General features: G+C 45.0%; 1 protein-coding gene across 2 annotated transcripts in view; it reads right to left on the bottom strand.

Annotated features, from left to right (window-relative positions):
* Positions 1–25610, bottom strand: part of LOC128442133 (protein bicaudal D homolog 2) — a 43714-nt gene that overhangs the window by 6899 nt on the left and 11205 nt on the right. For both annotated transcript variants that reach the window (XM_053424400.1, XM_053424399.1), the window contains exons 2-9: positions 18930–19142; positions 9033–9185; positions 7949–8163; positions 7612–7858; positions 5901–6158; positions 5550–5753; positions 4899–5438; positions 4178–4329 (exon numbers count right to left, since the gene is read on the bottom strand). In XM_053424400.1, coding sequence (XP_053280375.1) covers positions 4178–4329; positions 4899–5438; positions 5550–5753; positions 5901–6158; positions 7612–7858; positions 7949–8163; positions 9033–9185; positions 18930–19142 — 1982 coding nt within the window. The remainder of the gene's footprint in view (positions 1–4177; positions 4330–4898; positions 5439–5549; positions 5754–5900; positions 6159–7611; positions 7859–7948; positions 8164–9032; positions 9186–18929; positions 19143–25610) is intronic.

The following is a 25610-nucleotide window of genomic DNA, read 5'->3' as shown; positions in this document are numbered from 1 at the left end:
CTCTCTCATTCATCACTCTCTCTCTTTTGCTATCTTTCTCTATCTCTTTCTCCCTCTCTCTCTAGCTCTCTCAATCACATCCTCTCTCCTGGCTCTTATCTTCCCCATCACTTTCCCCCCCTCCTCGCTGCTGTCTGCATGTCGTCTGCCTGCATCAGTCACTTCCTCTCTCTCCATCTTGCTCATCCCTGTACCTAAAGCGTTTTGCTGACCAAGCAGTATGAGCGACCTGGCTCAGTGTTGACGAACACACCTTTATGAAGGGAGGGGTGTGTTGGAAGGTGTCGCCTTGGTCTCCAATTGTGCATCATTAAAAAAACATTTAGATACAGTTCAACTGGTACGTGGCCTCACCCTGCTCCCTTTATCTGTCGGGAATTAAAGTATTTACTTTATGTGGGACCGCCTCGACCTGAGGTGTTGGTCCGAAAAACAAAAACAACTTTCTCTTAAGTGATGTAACAGTGTATTCAAACGTCTGCAACTGTCATTTTCCCAGCACGCAGGAGAGATCTGTTATTGTTTGGTCTTTGGAAAGTGACTGTTTGAGCGTCTGCACTGTAAAAAACAAGTGAGTTGATTAATCTCCAAATAAAACTCCACCTTCTATATCTTTAAAGTCATAAACTTGTGTTGACCAAATAACTGCAAAAATAGATTTTCATTTTCTTTAAATGACTTGGATTTGATAAGTTTCTATATTCCAGTGTTATTTAATGATTGTTGTCCTTTGTCTTTCCTCTTTCAAGATATGAAAATGTGTTTTTGGTAAATGCTAAATTCACTAGGAACAGAGTGAAACCTGTAATTACCTCCATCAGGGTGGTTGTGCTTTCATCCCTGTCTGTTTGTTTGTGTATTGGGTGGTTGTCTGTTTTGTAACTAAAATAACACAAAGCTATTTGATTGATTACCATTAAACAACTCAGGGGCTGGATCCAAGATCTCTTTTGTCTCCACTTTTATGACATTGTGTAATGTTTCCACATTTTCCTTGATTTCTAAGAAGAATAATAAAAGAGAAGTAAAAATCCAGTTCTGCTCTATTGTATTTCAACTTTAGCCCTTGGTGGAGGTATCTGGTCTTCTGAGTTATATTATAGTTTAAGCTCTTGTTTTGATTGAATTAAGTCTTGAAGGTAGAATCTAGTCTCATAAAGTAACAGTGACATCAGATGTTTTTGTTGTGAGTGGTGCTGCACGTGGTTGGGAGCCATGTGAACTCGGACCTTGCCAGACCACCATGCAAACATTAACCATACCCTCCCCTCTTGTGTATGCAGTTTGATTCCCAGCGGGACACACACCCAGACAATACGGATCAGTGTTGCTTCATTAAACCCAGTATGAGGTGGGGGGGGCGACCTGGGTACAAGGGGGGTGGCTGGTGCTCCTGCAGACAGCTCAGCAGCTCTTGCATGGGGGGCGAGAGGGCGTGCATTTTTCCCGGGAAAAACCCCCAGAGTCTATTCTGGGGACTGGAGGGATACAATAGGAGCCTTTCTGAGCTGTTGATGGGGTGTGTGTGTGTGTGTGTTTGGGGGGGGGGGGGCACAATGGCTGAGGGGGGGCCAGTCGCCTTTTGAGGAGTGAACACCATATTTGACAAAGAGAAACTATCTACATCTTTCTGTGAACATTTACTTTAGCAAATGGCATTTGTGGCTGCAAAAGGAAACAACTGATGCAACGTTCATGCAGACATGGCTTGTAATCAATACTGCCTTCACAACAATAACACTAACACACACAACCTCCTCCACTCTGGTCCTGTCTGGAGCTCGATTGGTCATGGTGGTCATGGTGGGATGGATATCACGCAGAGGGAACGGGGATAAAGAAGTAATAACAGAATGGAAGGAGCAGTGATGGTGAGAAAATATAAGGAACAACAGAAGAGCAGGGTGATTGAGGGTGTGTGTGTTCGAGGAGAAAACGTGACCCGGGTTAATGGTTTGACTGTTTATCAGTATTATGCAGGAGCTGGGACATGTAGAGGCATGTCTGAGGAATGCTAGAGGCAGGAGGAGGTTACTGTTAATATGACACCAGAGACTGCAGCTGGAGAAACACACACACAGACACACACAAACTCATACACGCACACACACACTTGAATAACATTCAATCTGCTTCTCTCTCATGAAATCCTTGCGGAACGAAAAGGACGTAGCAAATCTCAAGTAACTTTATTAATCTACACTCAGGCTGCAGCGTGAGATCCCACAAAGGACTCGCACAAAAACCTGCTCGTTCTTTCAGGTCCACTCTTCCGCTTTGTCCGAGACCACACATTTGTATCCGAGTACTCCACACTCTCACAAATCCACCTTCACAGACTTTGTCAGAAAGGTGATTATCATGAAAAAAGAACAAAAGAAGAGAAGTAAAATTAGGATCCTGTAGTGGGCTTTAACTGAACGCCTGCCCCCTTCCTCTCTTTCTTTCCCAGATAGACCAGAGAACCGGTTGTTTGGATCTGAGGAAGGATGGAAGGGGGGATACAAAGAGGTGGGGGAGTGTGGGAAACCTCTCTAAGGCGAGTCCCCTCTGCCTCTCAAAGAGTTCCCTGACCCAACTCTGTGCCGTGTAGGACAGAATTTACATACCAATGCGTGAATCCCTAAAAACAAACTTGTATGTAAATCACACATGGGGCTGCAGGGCGGTGGTGGTGCAGCCTGTTGAACATCATCGTCTGGGGGAGGTGATTGATGCACGGGGACGAAAAACTCGCGTGATGACGCAGGCGCTAAAGAGCTAGCTCCAATGTGTTGTCAATATCTTAAGTCTCTGTAGCAAAAGAGGCTTAAGGACAGAGACCCTTCACTATGGCTATGCATCGTCCATAGGATTCTCACACTTTCACCACACTCATGTCACAATGATGGTTGAAAAATATTATTTTTACAAGTAGGATCCTGTTCCCTTTATAGGGGCTGTGGCATTACATCTACAGCCTCTTGCCATCTATTTTTGCAGCGCACCAACCACATAGGCAGCAGACAGAGGGGTTATCCTCCTGTTAATAGCTAATTAGACTCTGCAGGTATATGGAGTTACTCCAGAAAGCGTACTTCACTTCAGAGATAGGTATCGAATTACTGTATGGGTAAGATGAGGGGGTGCTGAGCCTCCTACGTATTCCCCGCAGCCTCAGTAACCTTCATTCTATAAAACCGTCCCCTCCTTCCTCCTCCTCCTCCTCGTCCTCCTTCCCTCTGCACAGCTTGAGCTTTTCTGTGGATTGCGGAGGAGTCTTAAATGCATCAGGAAAGACTGTCTCAGCGTCTCAGCCATCTGGACCAGAGCCGATATTTACAGGACAAGTGAAAAAACACATCCACCAAGAGCAAAGCCACTAAAGAGTGTTCATCCACTATGGAATCATAAAAAATCCTGTCTAGAATTATTATTTATTGAATTATATAGATAGATATTATCTTCTGTCGCTCGTTTTCTTACTACCCTCAATATTCATTCACAAACAACAAACAGGCTGTGTGTGAGCACTTAGTCTACGATGTGTTTAGTGCTGAATGTGTAATCCAGACCAAACTGAGGTGGGATTATGCACAGAACCTTTGACCGGCTTCTTTTCAGAATCAGAAAAGATTAGCAAGTGTGTCAGCCCATTTGATACTACACACACACATACATACACAAATCAAAACACTTGTCAAAAACACGATTTAAGTGACATAAATGATACCCAGATTAAATACCTTCTGTCTGTATCAAAGCTACTAAAATCCCTTTCTGGCCGTGATTCTTAAAATCAAACAAAAATCCTCTTTAAGATGCAATGTACATACAGTAACACACACAGAGTCAACATCTGGTGAGCCTAGATTATAATATGATAATCATCTTATTTTAAGCTTAACTGGTTACATTGTCTTTGTATGATGCACATACAGTAGTTTTAGGGAAGAGCACAATGTGTATTGTAATACCGCTGTCCTAATCTAAAGCATAAAGGCACAGTTGGGATTCATGCCTGACCATGTGGGTGTATATAACAATACAAAGACAGCTTATACATCAATCTCTTCTGGAAGTGTGAGGTGGGCAAACATTGAAACAGGATTGAAAGACATGTCAGGTAAATGTTAGTGCGACGCGAAAAGCAGGATCTTTTTTGTCCACTAGGGGCAGGTGGCGGTGTGTCCCTTACCGTGTGGCGAACATGGCTCGGAGAGAGGAGAAGGTGGCGGCGTCCTCCTTCAGCGCTTTGAGCTCGTTCCTCAGTTTCATCATGGTCTCGGTCACCATGGCCTTCTCGTTCTCGTACTTGCTCTTCAGATTGGTCAGGGCGACTTCAGCTGTCTGTGGGTGGACGAGAGGGATAAAAAAGCTCAGAGCAGCTGGAAGACGTTGGGGGTGTAGTTCCTGTTTTAGGATGACTACCTCTGTTAATAAGGAACATATGACCTATTTCTTTTGGTCACGTGCAAGTCATTAAACTAGCCCTGTGCCCTTTATAGCTACTATTGTTAGCTGCTCTTGTGAAATCAAAGGTGGGTGGTTTATGACAGGCTTTCATGTTGGTGTTGTAATGGTCAGTGAGTAACCACACACATAGTTTAAAGGCCTGCTGGAGCAACTGCATACACACTGTGCCTCTGGGTTATGGTTTGTTGTGCTTTGGAGGGCTGCTCTTCAAACCTAAACACAGACTCTCTGGGCAGCTGACACCGTGGAGGCTGCTGGCTCCACCAGTGCTTGTTACAGATCTTGTCTGCGGCGCATTTGCTGCAGCAGCTGAATCGACCTGAAATAGCTGGCACTTTTGTTGTCTGTCTCTGTCTTTCAAGGGAATCGGACAAATGTTTGGTAGTGATACCCTGTTGGTCCAAAGATATGTTGAATGTGTAAAAGACACAAGAGCAACTGACCTGCTTGTTGGCCTTGAGGACAGTCCTCAGGGTGGCAATCTGCTCCCGCTTGGTGCTGAGCAGAGATTTCAATTTCAGGATCTCCTGCATGCAGGCCTCCTTGTCCTTGTCGGCCACAGTGCCGAGCTCCAGAGAGGCCACCCTCTGGCGCGACAGATCGCTGGTGCGGTCCACGGCAAGCTGCAGGTGCTTGATCTGGTCCCTGATGATGGCCACCAGATTGTAGATGTTCATAGGCTCGCGGCGGTGGTCGGATACAGGAGAAGGCAGGGGGGAGAGTGATGGGTCGCTGAGGTCGGTCCTACTGGGCTCGGGGAAGAGGCCCTTGGTGAGCAGGATGGGGGAGCGGCGGCCGCGGCCCTCTGGGCTGCTCCGACCGCCCTTACCTTGCTTGTAGAAGTCAAGCATGACACGGTTGGGCGTCTCGTTGTTGCACATGCAGACGTGGTTGTAGAGGGTGGCCAGTTCTTCACTGAAGGTGACCAGCTCATCCTGTGCCACACTCAGGCTACCTTGGGACTCACCAGCTACGTCGCTTATCTGGAGATAAAGATACAAAAATCAGTTAGCCGCGTTTTTGTTTCACAGTGGTTTTGAAAACACAGACATCCACCATTTAGGATGACGTCAATATCAAGCACAACATCCCACCTTGCGAAGCTCCTTCTCCAGCTTGTTCTTCTCATCCTTCTCTGCCTGACTGGTCCTCTCCAAAGTCCCCAGCTTGGCTCCCAGTGTTGTGACGTCGTTCTCCAGACGGGTGCGCTCCTCATCGTACCGCGACTGACAGGCCTGGTACTCTGCCTTCAGAGTCTTCAGTTCCTCCTTCAGCTCTCCTGCCTCAGACACAGCAACCTGGCAAGGAAAGATCGATTGTGGCGTATAAATAAACCCAAATCTGATTTGCTCAGACTTAACTTGATTTTATCTGAATTATCTGTCAATTTACAGCGTAATCTAACAGTCTGTGCTGTCCATTCTCTACTACCAGGGGACAATTACCTTGTACTTGCACTCCAGGATCTCAGGTCCGTTGATGTCCACCTCGTAGTAGTCTCCGTCTTCGTTGCTGTCTCGTTCTTTCTCGTTGTCTAAGGCGGACTGGCGCTCCTTGCTGGCCTGGAGCTTGCGGATGGCGCTGAGGTTCTCTGTGAGGCGGTTGACCTTCTCCTGATGTTCTGACAAAGCCCCGTTAGCCTGCTCTAGCTGTTTCTGGGATTCCTGCAGGTTGGACAGCAGGTTGACTTTCTCACGCTCCATCTGAGACAAGGAACCACAAACAAAGAGCACAGACATATGAGGCCTTTCTCAGGTTATTGCACAAATCTAATTTCACGTTTTATTTCTTGGTAACTAGATATCGAAGGCGTTCTTGCTTTGAACTTCACAGATCAAACTGAATCAGGGGATTATCTGTCATGTGATACCTCTGGCCACCGTCAGGCTTGTGCTGCCAAGGTATGTGATGCTCATTGCTCAGTGGCCTGGCATCACAGTCAGGTTGACCTTGACTATTTGCTGGCTTAGACACGAGGAGGCTCATCTTTCACACATACACATAGTTGTGCTGATTTAAGCACTGGGCTATTTCAGAGGCAGATTTTAAAATATTATCTTCAAATCTTAAGAATATGATAAATCAGCCACTGATCCTTTCACATATTTACAAGTTTAACACCCTAACAACCATTAAATTCCTCTAGGATCCAGTCTGGATGAAGCTATAGATTTCCAGAGACGGCTCAGGTGATAACAGAGGAATCCAGTTCCAGGATGGATCCCTGAGAACCAAATCAATAGAAAGTGTTAAGGTAGAGGGGCAGCAGAGTAAGGCTGAATGAGTAAACGAAGCTTTCTGTTTCCTGTGCTCGGATCTTGTCAGGAATCTGTGGAATGACTTGGCAGAAGGCCAAACACGGGGCTTTGTCACAGTCCGCCTGCTTCACCAGAACAATGGTCAGATCAAGAACCAAAACAGGGATCATAGCAAGGCAGCACCAAGGTAACCTCAAGTTCACACATTAATCCAGCAACCATGTTTATGTTTGATGAAGGGAGATGGAGGAAAAAAATCCATAATCCTCTAAACAATCATTATCCACAGGTTCCCAGTACTTTATGGTAACCTAGGTGCCCAGTCAGGCGTAACCGCGGGCTCGTGGGGTGATGAGCAAGCAGATGGCAGGTCCTCCGGTGCCACCACCCGCTGTCTGGCGTCCCGGTCGAGCCTGGAGGGTGTGTGTGTGTCTCCCTGGATTAACTTTGCCATAAGGGGATTAAGATCCCTGCACCAGTCTGAGTCGGGATGGAGCCCAAACACTCCACTGACTCACTCCCTCCTTCAGACACTCCTGCTCAACCTACTCAAATGAGTAAGTTGAGTTATTTTGTGATAACTACTGACAACCTGGTGCGTTTTAAGAACAACAAAGTATTTAAGGTATGATCAAATGATCTAAGGCTTCTCACCAATCTCTTAGAAACATGAAAATAAAATATAGGGGAATGGTTAAGGTGATTTATTTCCATTTGACTCTCATCAGCCTCCTATTATTTCTCTCTTTACTGCTGAAACACATATTTTACATCACAGTCCCAACAAGAGGCTCTTGGATTTATTGATTGTTTCTTGTCTGTGAATGGATGGTGATTATTTACTGGGAGCTACTCTGGAGCGCACTGTGAACACACAAACAATGGTGATGAGACAAACCTGTAGCATCTGTTGCTTGAGCTTCTGGATCTCCGAGATGTTAAGTTCGCTCAGCAGGTCGTCCACGAGGCTGGGTATAGGACAGAACAGCTCGTCCATCCGGGGCGTGGAGCCGCGGTTGTTTTCAGCGATAGAGTTGGCAAGTTTGATGAAGCCGTTCTCGTACCCCTGGAGAGCCTCGTCGTTGTTGGGCTCGGTGCCGGCATCGTCACTGAACTTCAGGCCATCCAGAGAGATGCTCAGTGGGCTGAGGGAAAATGAGTGAACAATGTGTTATTTAGTGTTTAATAGACCAGATGCTGCAGCTGAGGGAAAACCATGTTTGTGCTCTATTCACCTGTGATACAGACTGTCTCCGATGTTCATGTAGTGGGAAAGCTCTTTCCTCAGGGACGCTTTTAGCTCACGCTCAGTCTTGATGGTCTCCAGGGCCTCCCCTAGCTGACGCTCAGCGATCTCTTTCAGGCGGATGGCATCCTCCAGTTGGCTGTTCAGGAACTGAGTGTCCTCCTCCAGACGACGGATCTCGTGCTTCAAACCCTCAAACTCCACCTGGACAGAGGAGGAGGAGGAGGAGGAGGCGGAGGAGGAGAAGGAGCCACTTTAATGTGTTCCGTATCAAATACAACTCGGTGCAGCACAAATGACAATGAGCTTGTGAGGCTGTATGGCAAACCCTGAATGACATTCAAGACAATGTTAATTAAGAAAATATCCAATTAATTTGCGTTCTACTTAGTTTTGAGTTGATTGGATTTGGGGGTCTTTAATATATTGTTCAACTAAGGAGCCGCTTTTGTTTCATGCCCCTTATGATGAAAAATAATCCAGCACGACGGGGGCATACAGAGAGAATTAACAGCTCAAGCATAAAAGCCCCCATCATATGGAAATGTCCTACTTGGAAATTCATCTGCTTCGTTTTTTGCAGATCTGCAAAGTGTGTTTTTTTCTCTCTCAGCTCATTTGAATAAACTGTGTGTTTTGTAACATGAAGTGTTAGAATCTATGTCTTGAACAGGGATAGCTGTTAAGGAGTCTGGGATAAAACACACAAATAAGCTAATTATCTCTTTACTGTACCAGAGGATGTTTTATTATCGTAATTGAATCTGCACATTAAGGGGCTTGTGTTACTTTTAGCAGTCTAATCAGTACAATAGAGCCCGAGAGCTGGTGTGAGGGAGGTGGCAGGCCTCTGGGGCTACCAAGATTCTGTAGGATAGTATACATGTTTATGAAAAACAGTAGGCTACGATGCCTGAAGCAACCGGTTTATTAATAGCCTGATGATGATGAAAACCAGCCGAGGGAAATGTATTAATAAAGGGGATGTTCTGCTTTCCTTCGTCTCCCCACCCGCTTCTCCTTTTTCTCCCTGTTTTGCATGACCGAGACTTGCAGCACTGCTCTGTCCTCACCTGGCTCTGTTTGAGCACGGAGACCTGCTTCTGCAGCGAGATGTTCTCCTCCTCCAGCTCGGTGTAGTCCTGCAGCAGACGAGCCTCCCGGAACTTGTACTCCTTGATGTCATCCCGCAGCTGATTCCTCTGCAGCTCCACCATCTGGCTGTTCTGTGGGGCCAAAGGAGGGAGAGCTGTGACCACTATTTCAATCTAGGTTGAGAGCAAAACCAGTCTAGACGGTGATTGATTGGCTTTTCTGGTTTTGCCACGTCGACTCATAAACAAACACTCTAAATCTAGCAAGATAAGAAAGCGCGTCCATCTGGTGGAACCCGCCATGTGTGTGTTCGGTGTGTGAGCCTGTCCGTGTCTGAGAGGGAGGTGCCAGGTGTCTCTCCGGGCAGTAGGCCACAAGTGCACTGGCCTGCCAGCCATCATGACACCAATGAGACAGAGACCTAATTTTCTCTCCCATGATGCAATCTATTCAATGGCGACAAAGCGCTTCCACAGTCTAATTTTCTAAAGAGGCATTAGATTAGGGTTGATTCTCCTTCAAGAGGATACAAGGACTAATCAGCACAAATGACCGACTTGTAGAAATTTGGAATTCAAATCAATCTGAGATTTTGACATTTTCACATTCATCGTTCGATAGTTTGAAACTGAAGTAAGCATGTGACACATTGACACCATGTTTGCAGTTTTTCCAAACCAGCTCTAGTACTGAAAGTTTACTTGGCCTTCTCCTGCTGCTCAGGCATCATTAATTATATAAAAGGTGAGCGAGGTAAGAGACAAGCCCTTCCCCCACTCGCAGACATTGTCACAAACCGAAAGCCAGAAGGTTCCGATCAGCCCTATGAGCTACCTGTGTCCTCACTCCCCGATCTATTGCCCTGTTTTACCCTCTGTCCTCTTCTTTTGAGGTTTGACACCATCCTCCCATCCCTGCCTGCTGGCTCATAACCCTCCCCCCATCCGAAAAAACAGGAGAGTCCCACAGGACATTCGGGTAGGAGACATTTTAGAGAAAGGATAAAAGCTCTGAAGTAAAGGGATACTCGCTGAAGGAGCGTGGGCCTCTTACTCTTATTGAACTGAGTGAACGAACATACGTGTGTGTTTGTGTGTGTGTAATATGAGAAAGAGATGGGTCGGAATTTGAAATAGATCTCTGTGTTCAGCAGTGTCTGAACTGACCTTGAATGTTCATGTGTGCAAGCGGGTGTGAAACTTTTAGAGTGTGTGCGCCCCGAAGGCTGCTCGCATGAATCCGATGCTCCTATCACACTCTTATTATGTGTAGACTTACATGTGTGAGACAAGAAGAGTGTCTGTATCGTGGTTAGGATTTGCATGTGTGTGTGTTCGTCACTATGTGTGTGTGATGCTCTGAGAGGAGCTGGTCGAGATAACCTAATACCAAAGGGACAATTAGCCTCCCAATCCCCGGCCAGGTGGCCCCTTCCTCTCAAACTGTCGCCACGTGGCCGCATCACAATCCCTGCTCCCGCTCTGCGATCATTTCAACCAGCGCAGGAATCAAATCCCGGGAAGATTTAGCTTTGCAGACTTTCTCATATCGGCGCTGCCTCCAGACTGGATACACATCGGTGATATTACTCATTGAAATACAGTGGCTATGAGCTGTTGGAGACAGGTGTCCTGATGGTTAGAAACTCCTTACGGTAACTGGGCCAGCAGTTTGATCCCTTCACCTGTGATGCGCTCAGACATCGAACTTAAACAGCTAGATTTTCTTGACACCAACTATTCATAAGTGAGCTTTAACAGTAAACAGCAATAATTCAGATTCTGTGAGATCTAACTAATGTGACTCGGGAGACTTGCGCAACAAGAATGCAATCTGTTTTTTCTTACTCTCTCTGTAATTGGAATTTACTCCCTCATTTTACAACGAGCAGAATGCTCTGACAAATACTATGATGCTGCACCCTCCCTGATGAAGAGTACACAGTCCTCATTTGCTCTGGGTAATAATGAATCGCTATGAGCGGTGCTGAGTCGATGCTGAGGTTTGAATGTGTATTAATATTCATCAGGGTTGTGCGCATGTCTAATGAGCGTGGGCGTCTCTGTGGAGCCAAGGCCCTGATGTTGGTGCATTACTGAATAATGCATGAGCTCACAATATAGATCAGTCCTGCTGGTAAGCCTCTATACAGTGATCCTGACTTCTGGGATTTAAAGCAAATCTTAAAAGAAGAGCTGGAATCAGTGACAGATTAATTGAACTACATGTATACAATTATATGAAAGACATGTTTAACATAATCTCATCAGTAGATTCATCTGTTGTTTTTAACTGTGTGCCAGCTGCTTGGTGAGGTCTCTTCCGGGTCTGGGTTATGATGATGAGGGTCAGTGCCATTTGGTCCCGATGAATACAGGCCAGCACTGAGACTGATTAAGATCTGCCTCCAATCTGATTACAATGCATAGGCAGGGTTTTGACCTTTCACCTTGTTTCCACATCCTCCGCCACACTGCACCCCTCACAGACGGGGGGGGGGGGGGGGTCACACTGTCCTGCTGTCTCACAGATTTGACTTAATTCACCAGAGGTTGTCGCGGCCATGTGTAGTCCTGTTTGCTCCTGTGTGTGTAATAACATTTAATCATGCATGGGAGACACACTCCTGGGAAAATAAATCATGACGACGATGATGATTTATTAGTGTGTGTGTGTGTGTGTGTGTGTGTGTGTGTGTGTGTGTGTGTGTGTGGATGGTTAGAGACCGGGGTGGGGTGTGATATTCTGAAAGCCGTCCCACTTGTCAGTGTCAGCCTCTCAGTGTGAGGCCTTTAATGGATATAGGCCTGTGTGTGGTTTGTGATTACCCCCTGCCTGCTGTCACTGCAGGTGACGTCTGGACAGCTGCTTGAAAAAACACACACACACACACAACAACTTCCACGTCCCTTCCATGCAGAGAGGGTGGCAGTGAATTCACCAGGCTTTTCTCCCTCACTCTAAGCTTACAGGATAGGCAGTTGTATGCATGATATCTAAGATGTTTGAAAGCATGGTGAAGCATGTAAGACAAGGCAATGTACGTGTATATAGTATACGAGTAGTTATAATGAAGTCTCTCTTGATGATGCAGTGCTGCAAAACTGTCACTTTTGCACATTTCTGTGGGTCAGAGTTTCTTCTAACTGTATGAACTCTTTCTTTCATCTCTTAAGCTTTCTTCTCACCACTTCTGACAGCACAGTGCTGCTGAGCCCGCTTTAATCTCACCGAGGCTCGGAGTAATTTCTCAATGTGTTAGAGCGGCTATAACCTCCGACTTCTACGGCAAACGGCTCAATTACTTACTGAGCCCCGGTGGCAAAGTCTCAGGCTTAGCACAAATATAGATTAGGAATGTTTTAATGCGTTATTCAAGGCTCTGCAGCTTCATAACGCCAGATGAATCCAGCTTGCATTTCTGCCAAATCCATATTTACTGGCTTCTTACTCCTTGGATTGCTTCCCTTGAAAGTGTCTTCCAGACTCCCAGATGGCAAAAGACTGAATATTTGTTTCCTCTTTCTGTCTGTCTGTCTGTCTGACTCCACTGACCTCCATTTCACTCTCCATCCTCCATAAAATGCACTTTTTTACGAATTACAATTCCTGCAAAGTGCAGAGTGACTCCGAGATGGCATGACACCAAGTGCACCGCAGCTCAATACTGCTTTTTAACCCCCTCTCAGCTTCTCTGTCTGACCTCCATTTTGCCATTTCTCCAAACACTATTACCGCTCTCGTTTTGTCCAACCCCACTTCCCCGCTCTCCCGTGTCAGTGTGTCACTGTGCTTTTAGAGGCTGTGCATCAGTCACAGTTGAATTCCTTCTTCATACTCAGCTTTGGTTCCATCATATCAACCCATCAGATGAAAAGAAGTGGAAAGGAACAGCCCTGTTCACTTCTGCTTGTAGATCTCTCGTGATTTTGTGCAGTGGAAAGAACTTAAAAAAAAAAGAAGGAACTTTTAACTGTCCTGTAGGGCTCTGCGAGACATCAAGGTCACGCCAGCCCACGTTAAATCTAACTCTACAAAGCCTAACCCATCTCAGGATTACCTTCAGGAGAGACAAGAAATGAATCACAGATGCAGCGAAGCTCAACCCCCACAGTGTAGCTTTAGACAGAGCAAAGGAATAATGACGCTCAGGGGCCTATCACTGCTGTCAGAGCCGAGAATGTGGGTGAAAGCAGATCTGCTTTTATCCTCCTCTCCTCTGCCAGTGATTGTCGTTCTATTCAGCTCCCGCAGACTCCATTAGGGGGAGAAAACACCATCAAGGTCACACGTTTCAATGAGACAATTAAAAAATAAAAAAGTGAAAGGAAAAATTGGATGGTGCGTTGCCCACAGTGTGTGATGGCTGAAAAGCCCAGTGTGAAAGTGTGCCCACATGCACTTAGCGGTGAATCAGTGATTTTGAGGTCATGTTGATGGAAGGGGAGATATGTACACGTGAATATGTTTAAACCCATTAGTTGAAGACAGTGTCCAGTTGAACCAGGCTGATGCATCAGTTGTCCCATAACGAGCCTTTCACAGATATATAGCTATTGCTGTTTATGCAGTGAAACAAAAACATTGGGTTTTACAGAATAAATAATGAAGAAAGGATTTGGGTTTATATTTTTCATAAAAATATGTTTCTTTTCTAAATTTAAGTTCTATATATCTAAAGTTTATGGTTAAACTGTAAATTATCCAGCCTCAGTTACGTCTCTTAGTCATGAGGTTTTGATATAGCACTTATAATTACAGTTAACTATTTTATTTACATATTGACTAATATATCGGTGTAGGAAATGTTTCATTCCCTTGATATCGGCCGCCAGAAGCCACATCAGTCAGGCTCCAGCGTGCAGGCCTGTTTGTGTGTGTGTTCTTGATTTATTGGGATTCATTGATCGGGCGTCGAAAACCTCTTTGCTGCTGTGACCGGCGGGCCAGGGGCTTAAATTAAGAACGGCACATTTTTCAGAGCTTTGTTTAAGCTGATACAAAAGAGATAATCATTATTATGGAATAAATGGAAAATCCCTTTAAATGTATTTTAGCGACTCACACTCTTTAGGGCTAAAAATAGCCGAAGTGAGAGATTGGGTGATGGTGGGGGCTGCGAGCAGATAAAGCAGATAACATCTGGACGGTTTAGTGAAGGTCACAGTTCATCTGCAACACCAGCAGGAAAAATTTCTCCTGTAAAAATTTAAACCGACGGGGAATGTAGAATATATTTTCACACCTCTTCTCTTCCTCTTCTCATTATATTCCTCGGTCACTTCAGTTAGTCCTCTTCCTTCGAGACTTTTCTCCACTTGTCTCTCCTCACTGCACCATTCCCCCCCCGACTCCCACATACCAGGAGGTGATCTGTCTCGGCATTAATGTCACAAGAAATAATAACGTCCTCGACACCAAGACCCCAGAGCCCCGAGGACTCCTGTTACATTACCCTCACATCAGACGATAATGGGAGAGAGGAAGAAAGAGGTTGGATCTTCTTACCACTCAACTCTGACCTTTCAATGATCAAGGTGAAGCGTCAGCGCTGCAGTGGCCACTGAAATCCTGTCCCCACGTCCATCTGATCTACTGCTTCATCACTGAAAAACTGCAGCCGTGCACTCCAATTTCTCCTGGATGCAATAACAACAATGGCCTTCCTCACAATGAGCTTAAACCCTCTGCCTCCCTTTTGACCTTTTAAACTCATCCCATCAATACAGACACCTTCCCTCTCCAAATCCCCCATTTCTCTCTCAGGTGTTTAATCCAACCAATAGAAGCAGCACTTCAATCAAGCTGCAGCCTCTGTGTCAATGAGGCGGAATCATGTTTAACATGTGAGTGGCTACGACATCATGGTGATGGACAAAAACCACAATGCGATCATTTAAGTGCCTGTGAGCATTAACTGGTCGAGCAAATGAAGGATGAGTCTTAGACAGTCACTGCGTCAACACTGCATCCCAGCTGTCTGCATGTGGCAGCTGGGGACACATATCTGAACAACTACTCGTCTTGTCAGCTTTACACTTGTTATGTGTATTGTTAGGGGTACAAGAAAGTGCAGTACACACAATACGTTCAATTTGTATAACCTTTGAATTAACAGGCGACCAGCTCATCAACTTGTGACAGTTCAGGGTTTTACGTACTGACAAGTTTCACCGAGCTTGTGCGGCAGCAGTGGTGCAGCTTCACGGTCCTGCAGCCAGTCTTTACCTGTCACAGCTCAATTTCTCTGGGTCACTTTTACAGTTTCAGAAATAAAGCTGCAACCAGCATCATCACAGGCAAACCAAACATCCCATTTCAAAAAGGCAGGTTGAGAACGGCCACTGCACTGAAGATTTAAATCTACAAAGGAAGTACTGCAATGAATCATGTCCTGATACAGAGTTTGAAACACATTCCTTTTTTTATATTTGTGTAAATAGCCTGACTAAAGTACACAAGTAACATTTCTCAGCATTTCTATCTTCGGCTTTGCTTGATATACCAGCGATCAATGGGAATCCCCATTCTGTGAGGATAATGGCAGCCATCACTGTGGGCACATTTCTCTCCAGACAGGAGATTGAATTTAATGAAGTCACGCCTATTAGAGTGCGCCTCCTTACAATGTTACAGGCTCTTTGTGGAGGTTTAATCCTGTAGACTGCACCATAGCAGTGAAATGTGTCTTATCAGTGCTCGGGGGCGAACATTCGAATCTCTGGCACGAGAAACGACCCGGCAGGTTTTAAACTCGACAAATTTAACCAGCTGAAATGATGTAACTAAATGGTTGTGAATGCACTGATCTGTGTTCAGAGACAAAAGCCATTTCACACCGAGTGAAGCTTCCCTATCTGCGGAATTACGCCGCTTTCTTCTGATTGACTTGCCAGCACTAACAGCTGTAGTGCTGCTGTTAAAGCTCTCAAGTTAAACAAATCCTTACTTTATGGAGGAACCTTGTAAATATGCAGGTCCGAGCACAAAAGGCAACAGTTACAGCCCAACTGTCAGTTGCATTCCGTGATGAAATTGAGTTATTCAATCTCCTGACTCATGTTTTACAATGCTGCCCCAGAAAAACAGCACAATCATCCACCGCGGGTGTTGAATTTACTCTCATTAAGTTTCTCTCCTTCTCAAACGGACTGTCACCCTTCTTCTCGTTCTCTTCAACCACTCTTGTCGTCTCCTAGTGCCTCATTCTCCTTCTCCCTCCTCCTCCTCCTCCTCCTCCTCTCCCAGCCTGAGCTTTTGGGCTAATTTGAAACCCTGGAGACAAAGACCTCTTTCAGGCCCGTCAGTCTGGTCACAATGCCAGCCTCAGTGCCCAGGCTCCCTCCGTTTGCCTGCCACACACGCTCCTCCTAGCACCCACAGAAGTGCCATCAGAAGGGTGCCATTATCTCCCATACATGGGCTGATTCACACTCCGGCATCGTTTATTCAGCCAATTACAGCTGGCAACGACCCTGCAGGGTATTTATGAGACGGGCACCTGCAGACAGGCCATCATGCAGGCCACCAGTGAAACACCCGCTTACTCCAATAATGCTGTAGATCAGGGAAACACTGACACACACTCACACAAACATAAATATATAAGTATATACATATGTACATAACCGCAGGTGGGAGATTAAGGAAGCATCATGTTTTTTTTTTTTTTAAGTAATCAACTTGTGTTCTATTTCCAAAACATGTCTGGTGATATTTGGCTGCCATAAAGCCAAACTAAAACCAACTTGGATTCAGGGCTGAGCAGCAGCTGACCTAATTATAGTGGAATTTGGAGCTTTCCGGAACTTAAGTTGTTGTGAGGGACATGTCTTCAAGCCTGTTTCACTAATCTCAGAAAGAAATGCCGCTGACATCTGTTTCCAGCAGTGACTCAGAACACAGCAGTCACTCCTGCAGCTGTAAGCCCAAAGACTCACCCAGCAGGGGGGAGGACCTTTCGTCCCCCTTTCCCCAATTACACTGGAATTACCAACTTGACCTGCAAAACAGACGACTCAGCTAAATCTGACGTGCACAAACACGGCAAGATTTGCAGTACTGATGGGTTTAAGTACTGCACAGCAGGGGCATTATACAGACGGGAGGGAACAGGGGCCAAGCAAGAGGCAGAATAATGTACGACTTTTCCCGATAATAAAAATCCAATATAGCGAGGGTATTGTTGGTTTTTGAGTGGAGTCGTGGGTATCGAATGAATATAGCTAAATTGATCTGACCCAACACAGAGATGCAGTTACTAAAGTGTTTGCACCAAAGAATTCCTGCACAAAATACAGATGTGATGCAACGATCAAGATACAGATAAATTCTGATATGTGTATCACACAGCTACATGGAGCTGAGAGTGTCAAATGAAGTTAAATCTAGCATTAGTCTGGTCTGCTGCTTCTCTCTTAATATAATCCTAACCTTCAAACAAGTTACTACTTCAATCGCTCCCTGTTTATTATTCCAGCCTTTACTCTGCTGTCAAGGGAGCACAGACCAGTGCTTCAAAGGTGAGAGGCTCCCAGTGCTCCCTCGTCAGATTTCATCTTTTCTTTCCAGCTCTTCATGTCTCTCAGTATTTGTGTCGAAGCTGGCGTCCTCGGAGCTCGGTACATCCCCCAGTCAGCGTGATTTCAACTTGTGCCGCTGCTGCTGTTAATTCAATCTCCAAATCTCCTCATCACCAGTTCCGTCACGCAACCCCCTGCCTGCTCGGCCCACTGGCAAAGAGGCTCGACCCACACTCTGCACTTCACTCGCTTCCCTTCTAATGAGGTCAGTTAGCTGTGAGTGTATGTAAATGGCAGCAGCGAGCGAGGTCAGACATTGTCCAAAGTGGGGCGCAGACAACAGAGGTTTGCATTATTACAGTTGTGACCAAAATACTGACATATGTAAAGAGTGTGGGTTGGCTTGGATGAAGTTGTGCTTCAGTCAAACAGAACAGAACAGGGCTTGTCTGAGGTGGAGTGCTTTTGTCACTAATGTCACAACTTGAGGGACAGGTTCACCCGAACTCAAGATACTAATCCAGCCAATATGCAACGCACGATATTGTCTTTTTACCAAATGAAAACATTCCCATGGTCTTAGTGTTACTCCTCTTTCCGTGTGATTATAACTCCACCCTCCATCACAATAAACTGTGAGGAACATCAGATTAGGCTTGAAGGCAAGGTGTTGCTTTAATCAGCCAGGAATCTATCCTACAGTTATTAGTCCTGTCTTTACATGTCAAAAAACAGAGCAGGTGCTGACTTTTCAATCACACCCTAGTTATCACTTTATACAGGACTTTCGCACGATACTCTTAAGATGAGTCTTTCCTCTTCGTTTGAAACATCTTTGCACCCAGCAAACAAATACAAGTAAAGTATTCCTTGGTTTCCTGATCAGCTCATCAGTTCATTTGGCTTTATAAATACCTCTGCTGCCGGCTAAAAGGCAGAACAACATTGCCCCCCCATTCCATGTTTGGATTATTGACACCGAACCACGAGACAGAGGACAGTCCCAAAACTACTGCCTGGAACCTGAATAAAATTAGCTTTTGTCAGGTGTTCGGGAGCCTCAGACCTAAAAACCACACGATAGCATGAACAAACCTGTTGTTCTCAGACGCTACAGGCGAACAAGAGCACAAGACACAGCACTCCCCTTAAACTCTGAAGTGAGTTCATTTTCAAAGTACTGATGTCTTCTGATGAATAATCTTTGAAGCTCATTTAACAGGCCCCTTCGTGTTGACGCTTCCAGTCGCCTACATGCAGTGTTGGCATCCTTTTTTAAATCTTACATTTTAAATTTTCCTTGCACAAAAATATATCGATGTGATTCTTGTTCTGTGTGTGTCGTTCTCTTACCTCTCTCATCTCCTGGGTGATGGTGACCAGGCGTTCGTTCTCAGACTGGGTGTTGGTGAGGATGTTACGTGCCTGGCGGAGCTCGGTCTGCAGCTCCAGGACTCTCTGCTCATAGTAGGCCTCCTTACTCGCCGACTCCTGGATTAGAGACTCCTCGCGGCTCTCCCCGTCTGCTGCCACCTTCCTGTGGTTGGAGTATGCTTGTCCAAAGGCCTAAAGATACAATGAAGAACATAATGTGCATTGGTTAATAGCTTTCAATGGCCACACAAGAGATATAATGTAAATCAGATGATTCAAATGCTGAAAACTCCTTTAAAGTGACACTGATTTCGTCTCCTGTGGTTAAGATGGGGGCTTGGGCGACAAAAACACCATATATTAGCATTGCCTTGTCAGCATAATCAGTAAGGCTCCATATGGGTTGCATCATCCCGTCTTACCCCATTCAACCCCCCACCATTGCTCCCTCCCTGACCCACAGGATGCTCTGCAGTGACTCCACAGATGGGAAAATGAAATAGGAAAAGTAGAGCAAATGGACGTGTCCGGATGATCACGAGAAGCCTGTATTATAATGCTCTTAATACCTCAGGGATCATAGCAGAGCAAGGGAAGGGCACCAGACACTAGAGTTTGGGTGCGGAATATGAAATGATGTATCCATTTTATTAGTGCTTATGTATTTTTTTACCTTAATTTGTCAATGGCCTGCAAGGCAGTGACAACAAATGTAGACGGAGACACACAGAGGAAGTGAGAGAGAGACCCCTCCCTGCAGCAGAATATAGGTTAGGCCACTCTCTCCCAGCTCAAAATAAGCATGCCACTGATTACAGATTTTATTTCCAATCCTGTAACCACCAGTGATGCGATGGAATCACCCGATGCTCGCAGCTCGAGCGCAGCAAATGATCTGAAATCACCTGAGGCGCTGGATTAAATCTGCGCTGCACTGTCTCTGCTCTCTGACCTGCTACCCCCTCACATCTGCACGTGACGCGGCTGCGGTCGGATTTACTGTTTGACTGGGTATCATATTAATCCCAGTAATTCCTTTATAGAAAGGAAAATCTGGAAATTTCTATTACTCCAACTGACCTACTTGCGCGGCTTAAGACGAATATGCAAACGTGCAAAACTAGTTCAATGGGTTACAGGAGTGCGTGACATCATGTCTCGTGCATGGTAGTTAGGATACCTCTCATATTCGAGGAAAGATGACAGTCAAAGCAGAAAGATAGTGATGGGGAACAGTTAACTCTCACTCAGAGGCACGATAAGCTTCATTTAGACTCAACTGCAGTTTGAAATGAGGTTGTAGCATAGAGACTCATCTTTCTAAAAAGCAAACCTCTTTATAAACAGCCACCCTACACTACCCAAGTTAGATCAAATACCTTAGATTAGAATAGATACCTAAATTAATTTATCATAAAAATATTATAAATATAAAACTGTAAATGCAGCTCTATGACACAGAGAGGTAAACAATCACCTCAGTCATCCTCAAAATAAAAAAACTTGTTATCCCAGTGCTCTAACCACTGGGAGGTGCTTAGGTAATCAGACCAAAGTTCGCACGGGTCCTTCCTGACACGTGTCTGTCAATAAACAACTAATGCCAGTAACCTCTGATAGTGGTGAGTGTTCCTCATACCTTGCCCTATATTTACATTCGCTTAAAAAAAATAAAAAACCACAGCATCAATCAGCCGCATGCTAAATTTGATTAGAAAGTCAAGGTGCAGGATTAACCCAATCAGAAATGAAGGGAATCCTATCATCCTAATCTTGGTGGATATCCGAGGGACTCCAATCAATCAAATCTAAGAGGCCTGTCCTTCAAACAAAAAGTAGAGGCCCCTGCAGCCCAAACCCACTGATCCCAGGTCTTTAATCTCAGCTCCCCAAGCGTGGCCTTAGGCTACTTTTAGGGGAGAGTAAATTGGGGACGCACGCGACCACAGGCCTATAATCTCGGAGAGAGCCGCCTACCCAATTTATAATTCATCTTTAGCTTGGCATATGTTGCTTTTTTTTAGATTGGACATGTGAGCGTGCATTATTAATCCCTTGTAAAGCTAATCAAAGGTATGTCTTTAGTCTTTGGCACGCTGTCTGGACTGCATTTCCCTCACAGACGATTAAAGCAAAACATTATGGGGCCACAGAAGGAGAAGTGGATCATTTCAGAGATTTATCCCTGTGCGGAAGCCAGTTCTGATTCCAGATGAGTGCATACATTATGGACTGAGGTTAGGCACCATGCTGGGCTGGACTTTGTGCTCCAAGCTGCCATATGGAGATCACAGCACATAATCACTATGATCAAAGCATGATATGAGGGAGGAGTTGATACAATGAGACGAGCCCCCTCAGATCTTACTACGCCTTGTTATCCTCAGCCTCCCCTACATTGCTGGAACCATAAGAGAGGCTGTGAATGGCCTAATTGCCTGATTGTTGCATGAAAACTTCACAAATGTAAATAGAGAGGCTGCACGAGAACGCAGGCTAACTTAAGGAAGGAGCATGTTGCTATGAGATCTAAGGTAGAGTCGATATCTAAACACTGGTTCCTCTGGTAATGGGACTTATTTTACACTGAGGGTCTTAAATTGAATTATCTTTCTGTGGGTTTATCTTTCTGTAAAACAAATGTTGCTACAACAGTGCATTCTTTGACAGGAAAGGCTTTAACAAAGACTCTCTTTGTGGGTGTGTTTCGAACGCAGTGTGGTGTGATCACTGCATTGTCCTCTAATCTGAACAGAGACTTCAAAGTGTGCTGATTAAAAGGTGAGTCAAACCAGGACTGAGGAATCTAAACACCGGGTTCTGAAGGCTACAGCCCAGCTGCTCATATAGTCAACACCTTACTTGGTATAGGAAATTAAAGCAGAGAGAATATATAGGTCACAGATTTCACACCGGTTTCCCCTGCTCAGAATTCTACTGTGCATGCTCCTTTAATCCGGTGAGTCAAGAACACAAGGGAGGGAAGAGCTTTGGGTCTCTGACAAGCAACAAACAGATCAATAGTGCAGGTCTCAGAGGTGATGTGGAGCTGAAGTCGACCAAATCTCAAATTCTATTTTCAGTTTCTCTTCTGCCGGCAAAGAAAAGTGTTTGTTGAAGCAAGAAGAGAGGACAGTGGTAGAGACGTCTCAAGAGATCTGATTATTGCAGACGCCCTGAATTGGAGAATAAATCCAATAGGTACATTCGAGTTAACTCACCCACAGATGAACTGAACGCTGGGATGGATTTAAGGACGAGGCCTAGAGCATTCCAATCAATATGAGCGGGTTCTTTTGAAAAGCCCTGCATTAGGAGCAGAACCCATAAGAGCATTCTGGATATGGGTTTGTTTCCTCAATCTCTGCTGCAGCTCTAATCATCTCATTGTTCAAGTTTCCATTTAGCCCCCTGTGGTTTCATAGCATGACTCCAATAGAAAAGTAAAGCTTGCTGAAAAAAGACCGGTAGAAGAGGCAGCCAGAAAAAAAGAAACGGAAACATGAAAAGACAGAGGACTCAAAAACGTCTTTGTTACTGAGCCAGATTGACAGACGTTGCTTAAATCATGTCTTATACTCATTTTACTGTAAAGTTGTTTTCAGACCAATCTCATGAGAAATTTTACAATATGACACTTGGAAAGATAAAAAACAAGCTGGAGACGACAACCCTAGAAGGAATTAATGCCATAATAAAGACAGTGAGTAAAAAACAAGAGAAAATAATAAAAAAAATTTACGAGACAGAATAATTATGAGAAAGCACAGTGAGCTGCGTTCCTTCATCTTCCCTCATCCCTCATCTCAACACTGACATCAGGCCATAAAGCTGTCAGGACATGCCATGCACAACAGAACATGCCTTTCGTGCAAAATCAGATACTAGCATACCCTAGAGATGCAGAATTGTGATACGAGACTGGTTCACAAGTCTTGCAGAAAACAGAATGATCTGATTTCAGGACAGTTAAGCAGTCTTCTTTGTATGACACAGGCATCCTGGGATGACGAATGTTGAACAATGTAACACTGAGTCATGCAGATTGATTTTGTGAGTAGTGCTGAAGGTTGACCCTGGATTCCAAAGCAGAGTTGAAAGTCTGAAGGTCAGTGTCGTCACTGTGGGCGACTTGCGGAGGAAGAGGGGTGGAGCGGAAAGAAAAGGACGACACACTGAATGGCTTCTCCTGCCTCGTGAAGCTCAGCTCACGTGGACTCCCAGTTTGTGGTGATAAGCAGATACATGCTGCGTTTCCCCCACGTTTTGTCTCTGCCTCCACTCACAGGCCGCTGCGCAGGCAGCGACACAAAAGGGACAAATAGCTCTGAGGTGATTCTATATTTAGCGGCCTACGATCAACTCTTTATAATCACAGATCTCTCGGGGCATGTGGTGAAAAGACATCTGGCGAACCAGCAGCACGTGTTTGACCGAGCACTAAAGGCTGACCCAGTATTCTACACTGAACAGCCTCACTACACCAGATAAATACAACAACTGCTTGGTTCTGTGAGGAATGCTGCCCGCCTCACGTGGCAGTGAATAGTTGTTGGAGTTAACATTTACATGGAGCTCTGTTGCTGATTAGAGCATGTCATGCCAAAGCCAATACTACTCGCCATGATGTGTAACAGACAAGCTAATTATTTACTTCAGACTTTACTCTACAGTGGAATGTGGGATGGAAAAGTAAAAGACAAATCCACTGGTCTGAAATCTCCTCTGTTCACGCCTCTGACTATTTTTAATCACATCAGCAACTCGATACGATTTTCGAGCAGGGAATTTCTGCACTCATACAGGGACATTAAATAATTATTCTACTAGAGTAATTCTATTAAGCGAAGAAGAAATTGCAATAAACAGTTGGAGGCATGCAAGGTGTTATATGTGCCGAAGAGAAGGAGAAAAGGGAACAGAGGGCGAGTGAAATGCGAATGAGCAAAGCATAGATATGAGCTGCTGCCTGGCACACCGCCCACATTGATTCACTCTGCATAGCATAGAGCCGTTGGGCAATTATACACACACAGGCCTGGACAATTTCACAGCCTCTCACACACAAATACACACACGTCTCATTTTCAATTTTCCCATTGTGCCCTGCAGTCAGCCATACTGCAGCACCTGGCACTCCAGCACTGTCGAGACTTGCTCTCTCCTCTGAGATAAGGGAGCAAGAGGCGAGTGTTCAAAGCCTCGAAGGGGTTCCACCAACACTGAGTAAAACTATAATGTTTTCAACCATACAGGCCGTGAACTGCACGCCGCAGGCAAGGAGCGCTTTACAGAGAGTATATGAAAACAAAAAGGTGAGAGAAACGCTTCCACATGCGAGTTTACAAGATGTGTTTACTTGAAAATAAATTTTATTGCCTCAAGTAGACTCGCTGAATACAAAACTGTCATTACGAGACCTGAAGGACATAAACCGTCTAAAAAAAAAACACAACCACAAAGCAAATGCCAGAGGGGATGGAGCCAGTGGGCGAAGGTAGACACATTAAAGTCTCTACACATGAGCAGTGTACTAATCAGACTCGTGGGGCCCTTTACACGCCTCACTAAAGAAGTCGTCCTCAACTATTGAAAACAAATCTGAGGTGCTTAATTGGGCAGCAGGAGCTCAGAGATACAAACTCTCGAGATAAATTCGCCTTCCTTACATCAGGCTCTAGTTATTTATTATTAGTTGGTACTTTCATCAGATCTGGCTAGGGAAAACTACATATATTTAATTCCAGCTTCACATAGGGAACTAATCAGAAGTCCAAATCAGATATTCTGTGTGAAGTTTGTCTCTGGTCAGATGAGACCTCATGTTCAAAGAGGCGCCTTATCTGTATTCATCACACGTTGACAAAGGCCGGAGCTCGGAGAAACAAACCACTTTTATAGAAAAGTGAAACACATGGAAGAGGTGGACGGCCTTCTGCTTTTATAAAGTCTGCGTCAGCCTGAATGCTCTGTACTGTGGGTGTTCATGAACAGGCTCCTGTGTTATAACAGGGTAAAACAGTCATAATGCCCCTGGCAGAGAGATAAAGAACTCGGATCTGCGAGACAGTTTATTTAGCCTTCAGAGTACGTGATATATAATAGTCGAGACAGATTTACATGACGCAGAATCAGAAACAATCATTTTCATTCCACTCAGGGCTGAAACCCAAGGTAAGCCTGAAAACAAACCGTGGATCAACATTTACAGAAAAAGCAGATTTTGGTTAAGTGTTTCCTGAGAAGGTTTGTCCAAACCTGGGTTACTGTTTTTGTTTCTCACTTCCAAAGCACCTTTAATACAGAATATGTTATTATTGTTAAGAAGACCCCTTGTTTACACTGAACTGAAGAAGCAAGCATACGACTGCCCCTGTGCATGATTTCAGATGAGGGCGTTCCTGAATCAGAGGCGTGGTGTATAACAACCAAACAGAGATGGAGTCCTGTTCTGCCAACAATGGTGGGACAACAATACCTGCCTGTATCTCATTTGTAACTTTTCGAGAGAATTCTTGCAGGTCAAGGGAGCTAAGATATTGGACAAATACATCTACACCTTGGCTAATCTCGCCAAACCACTTCTCTATCTGTCCCCAGGGAAGTCACAGTGTCTGCCCACAGATATATTTTGTACCTTCTTCAATTCGTTATCTATTT

Source organism: Pleuronectes platessa, chromosome 6, assembly GCF_947347685.1.
Source record: "Pleuronectes platessa chromosome 6, fPlePla1.1, whole genome shotgun sequence".
NCBI classification, from domain to species: Eukaryota; Metazoa; Chordata; class Actinopteri; order Pleuronectiformes; family Pleuronectidae; genus Pleuronectes; species Pleuronectes platessa.
The sequence above is the reverse complement of the archived record's forward strand: the minus strand, read 5'-3'. Positions and strand labels throughout refer to the sequence as shown.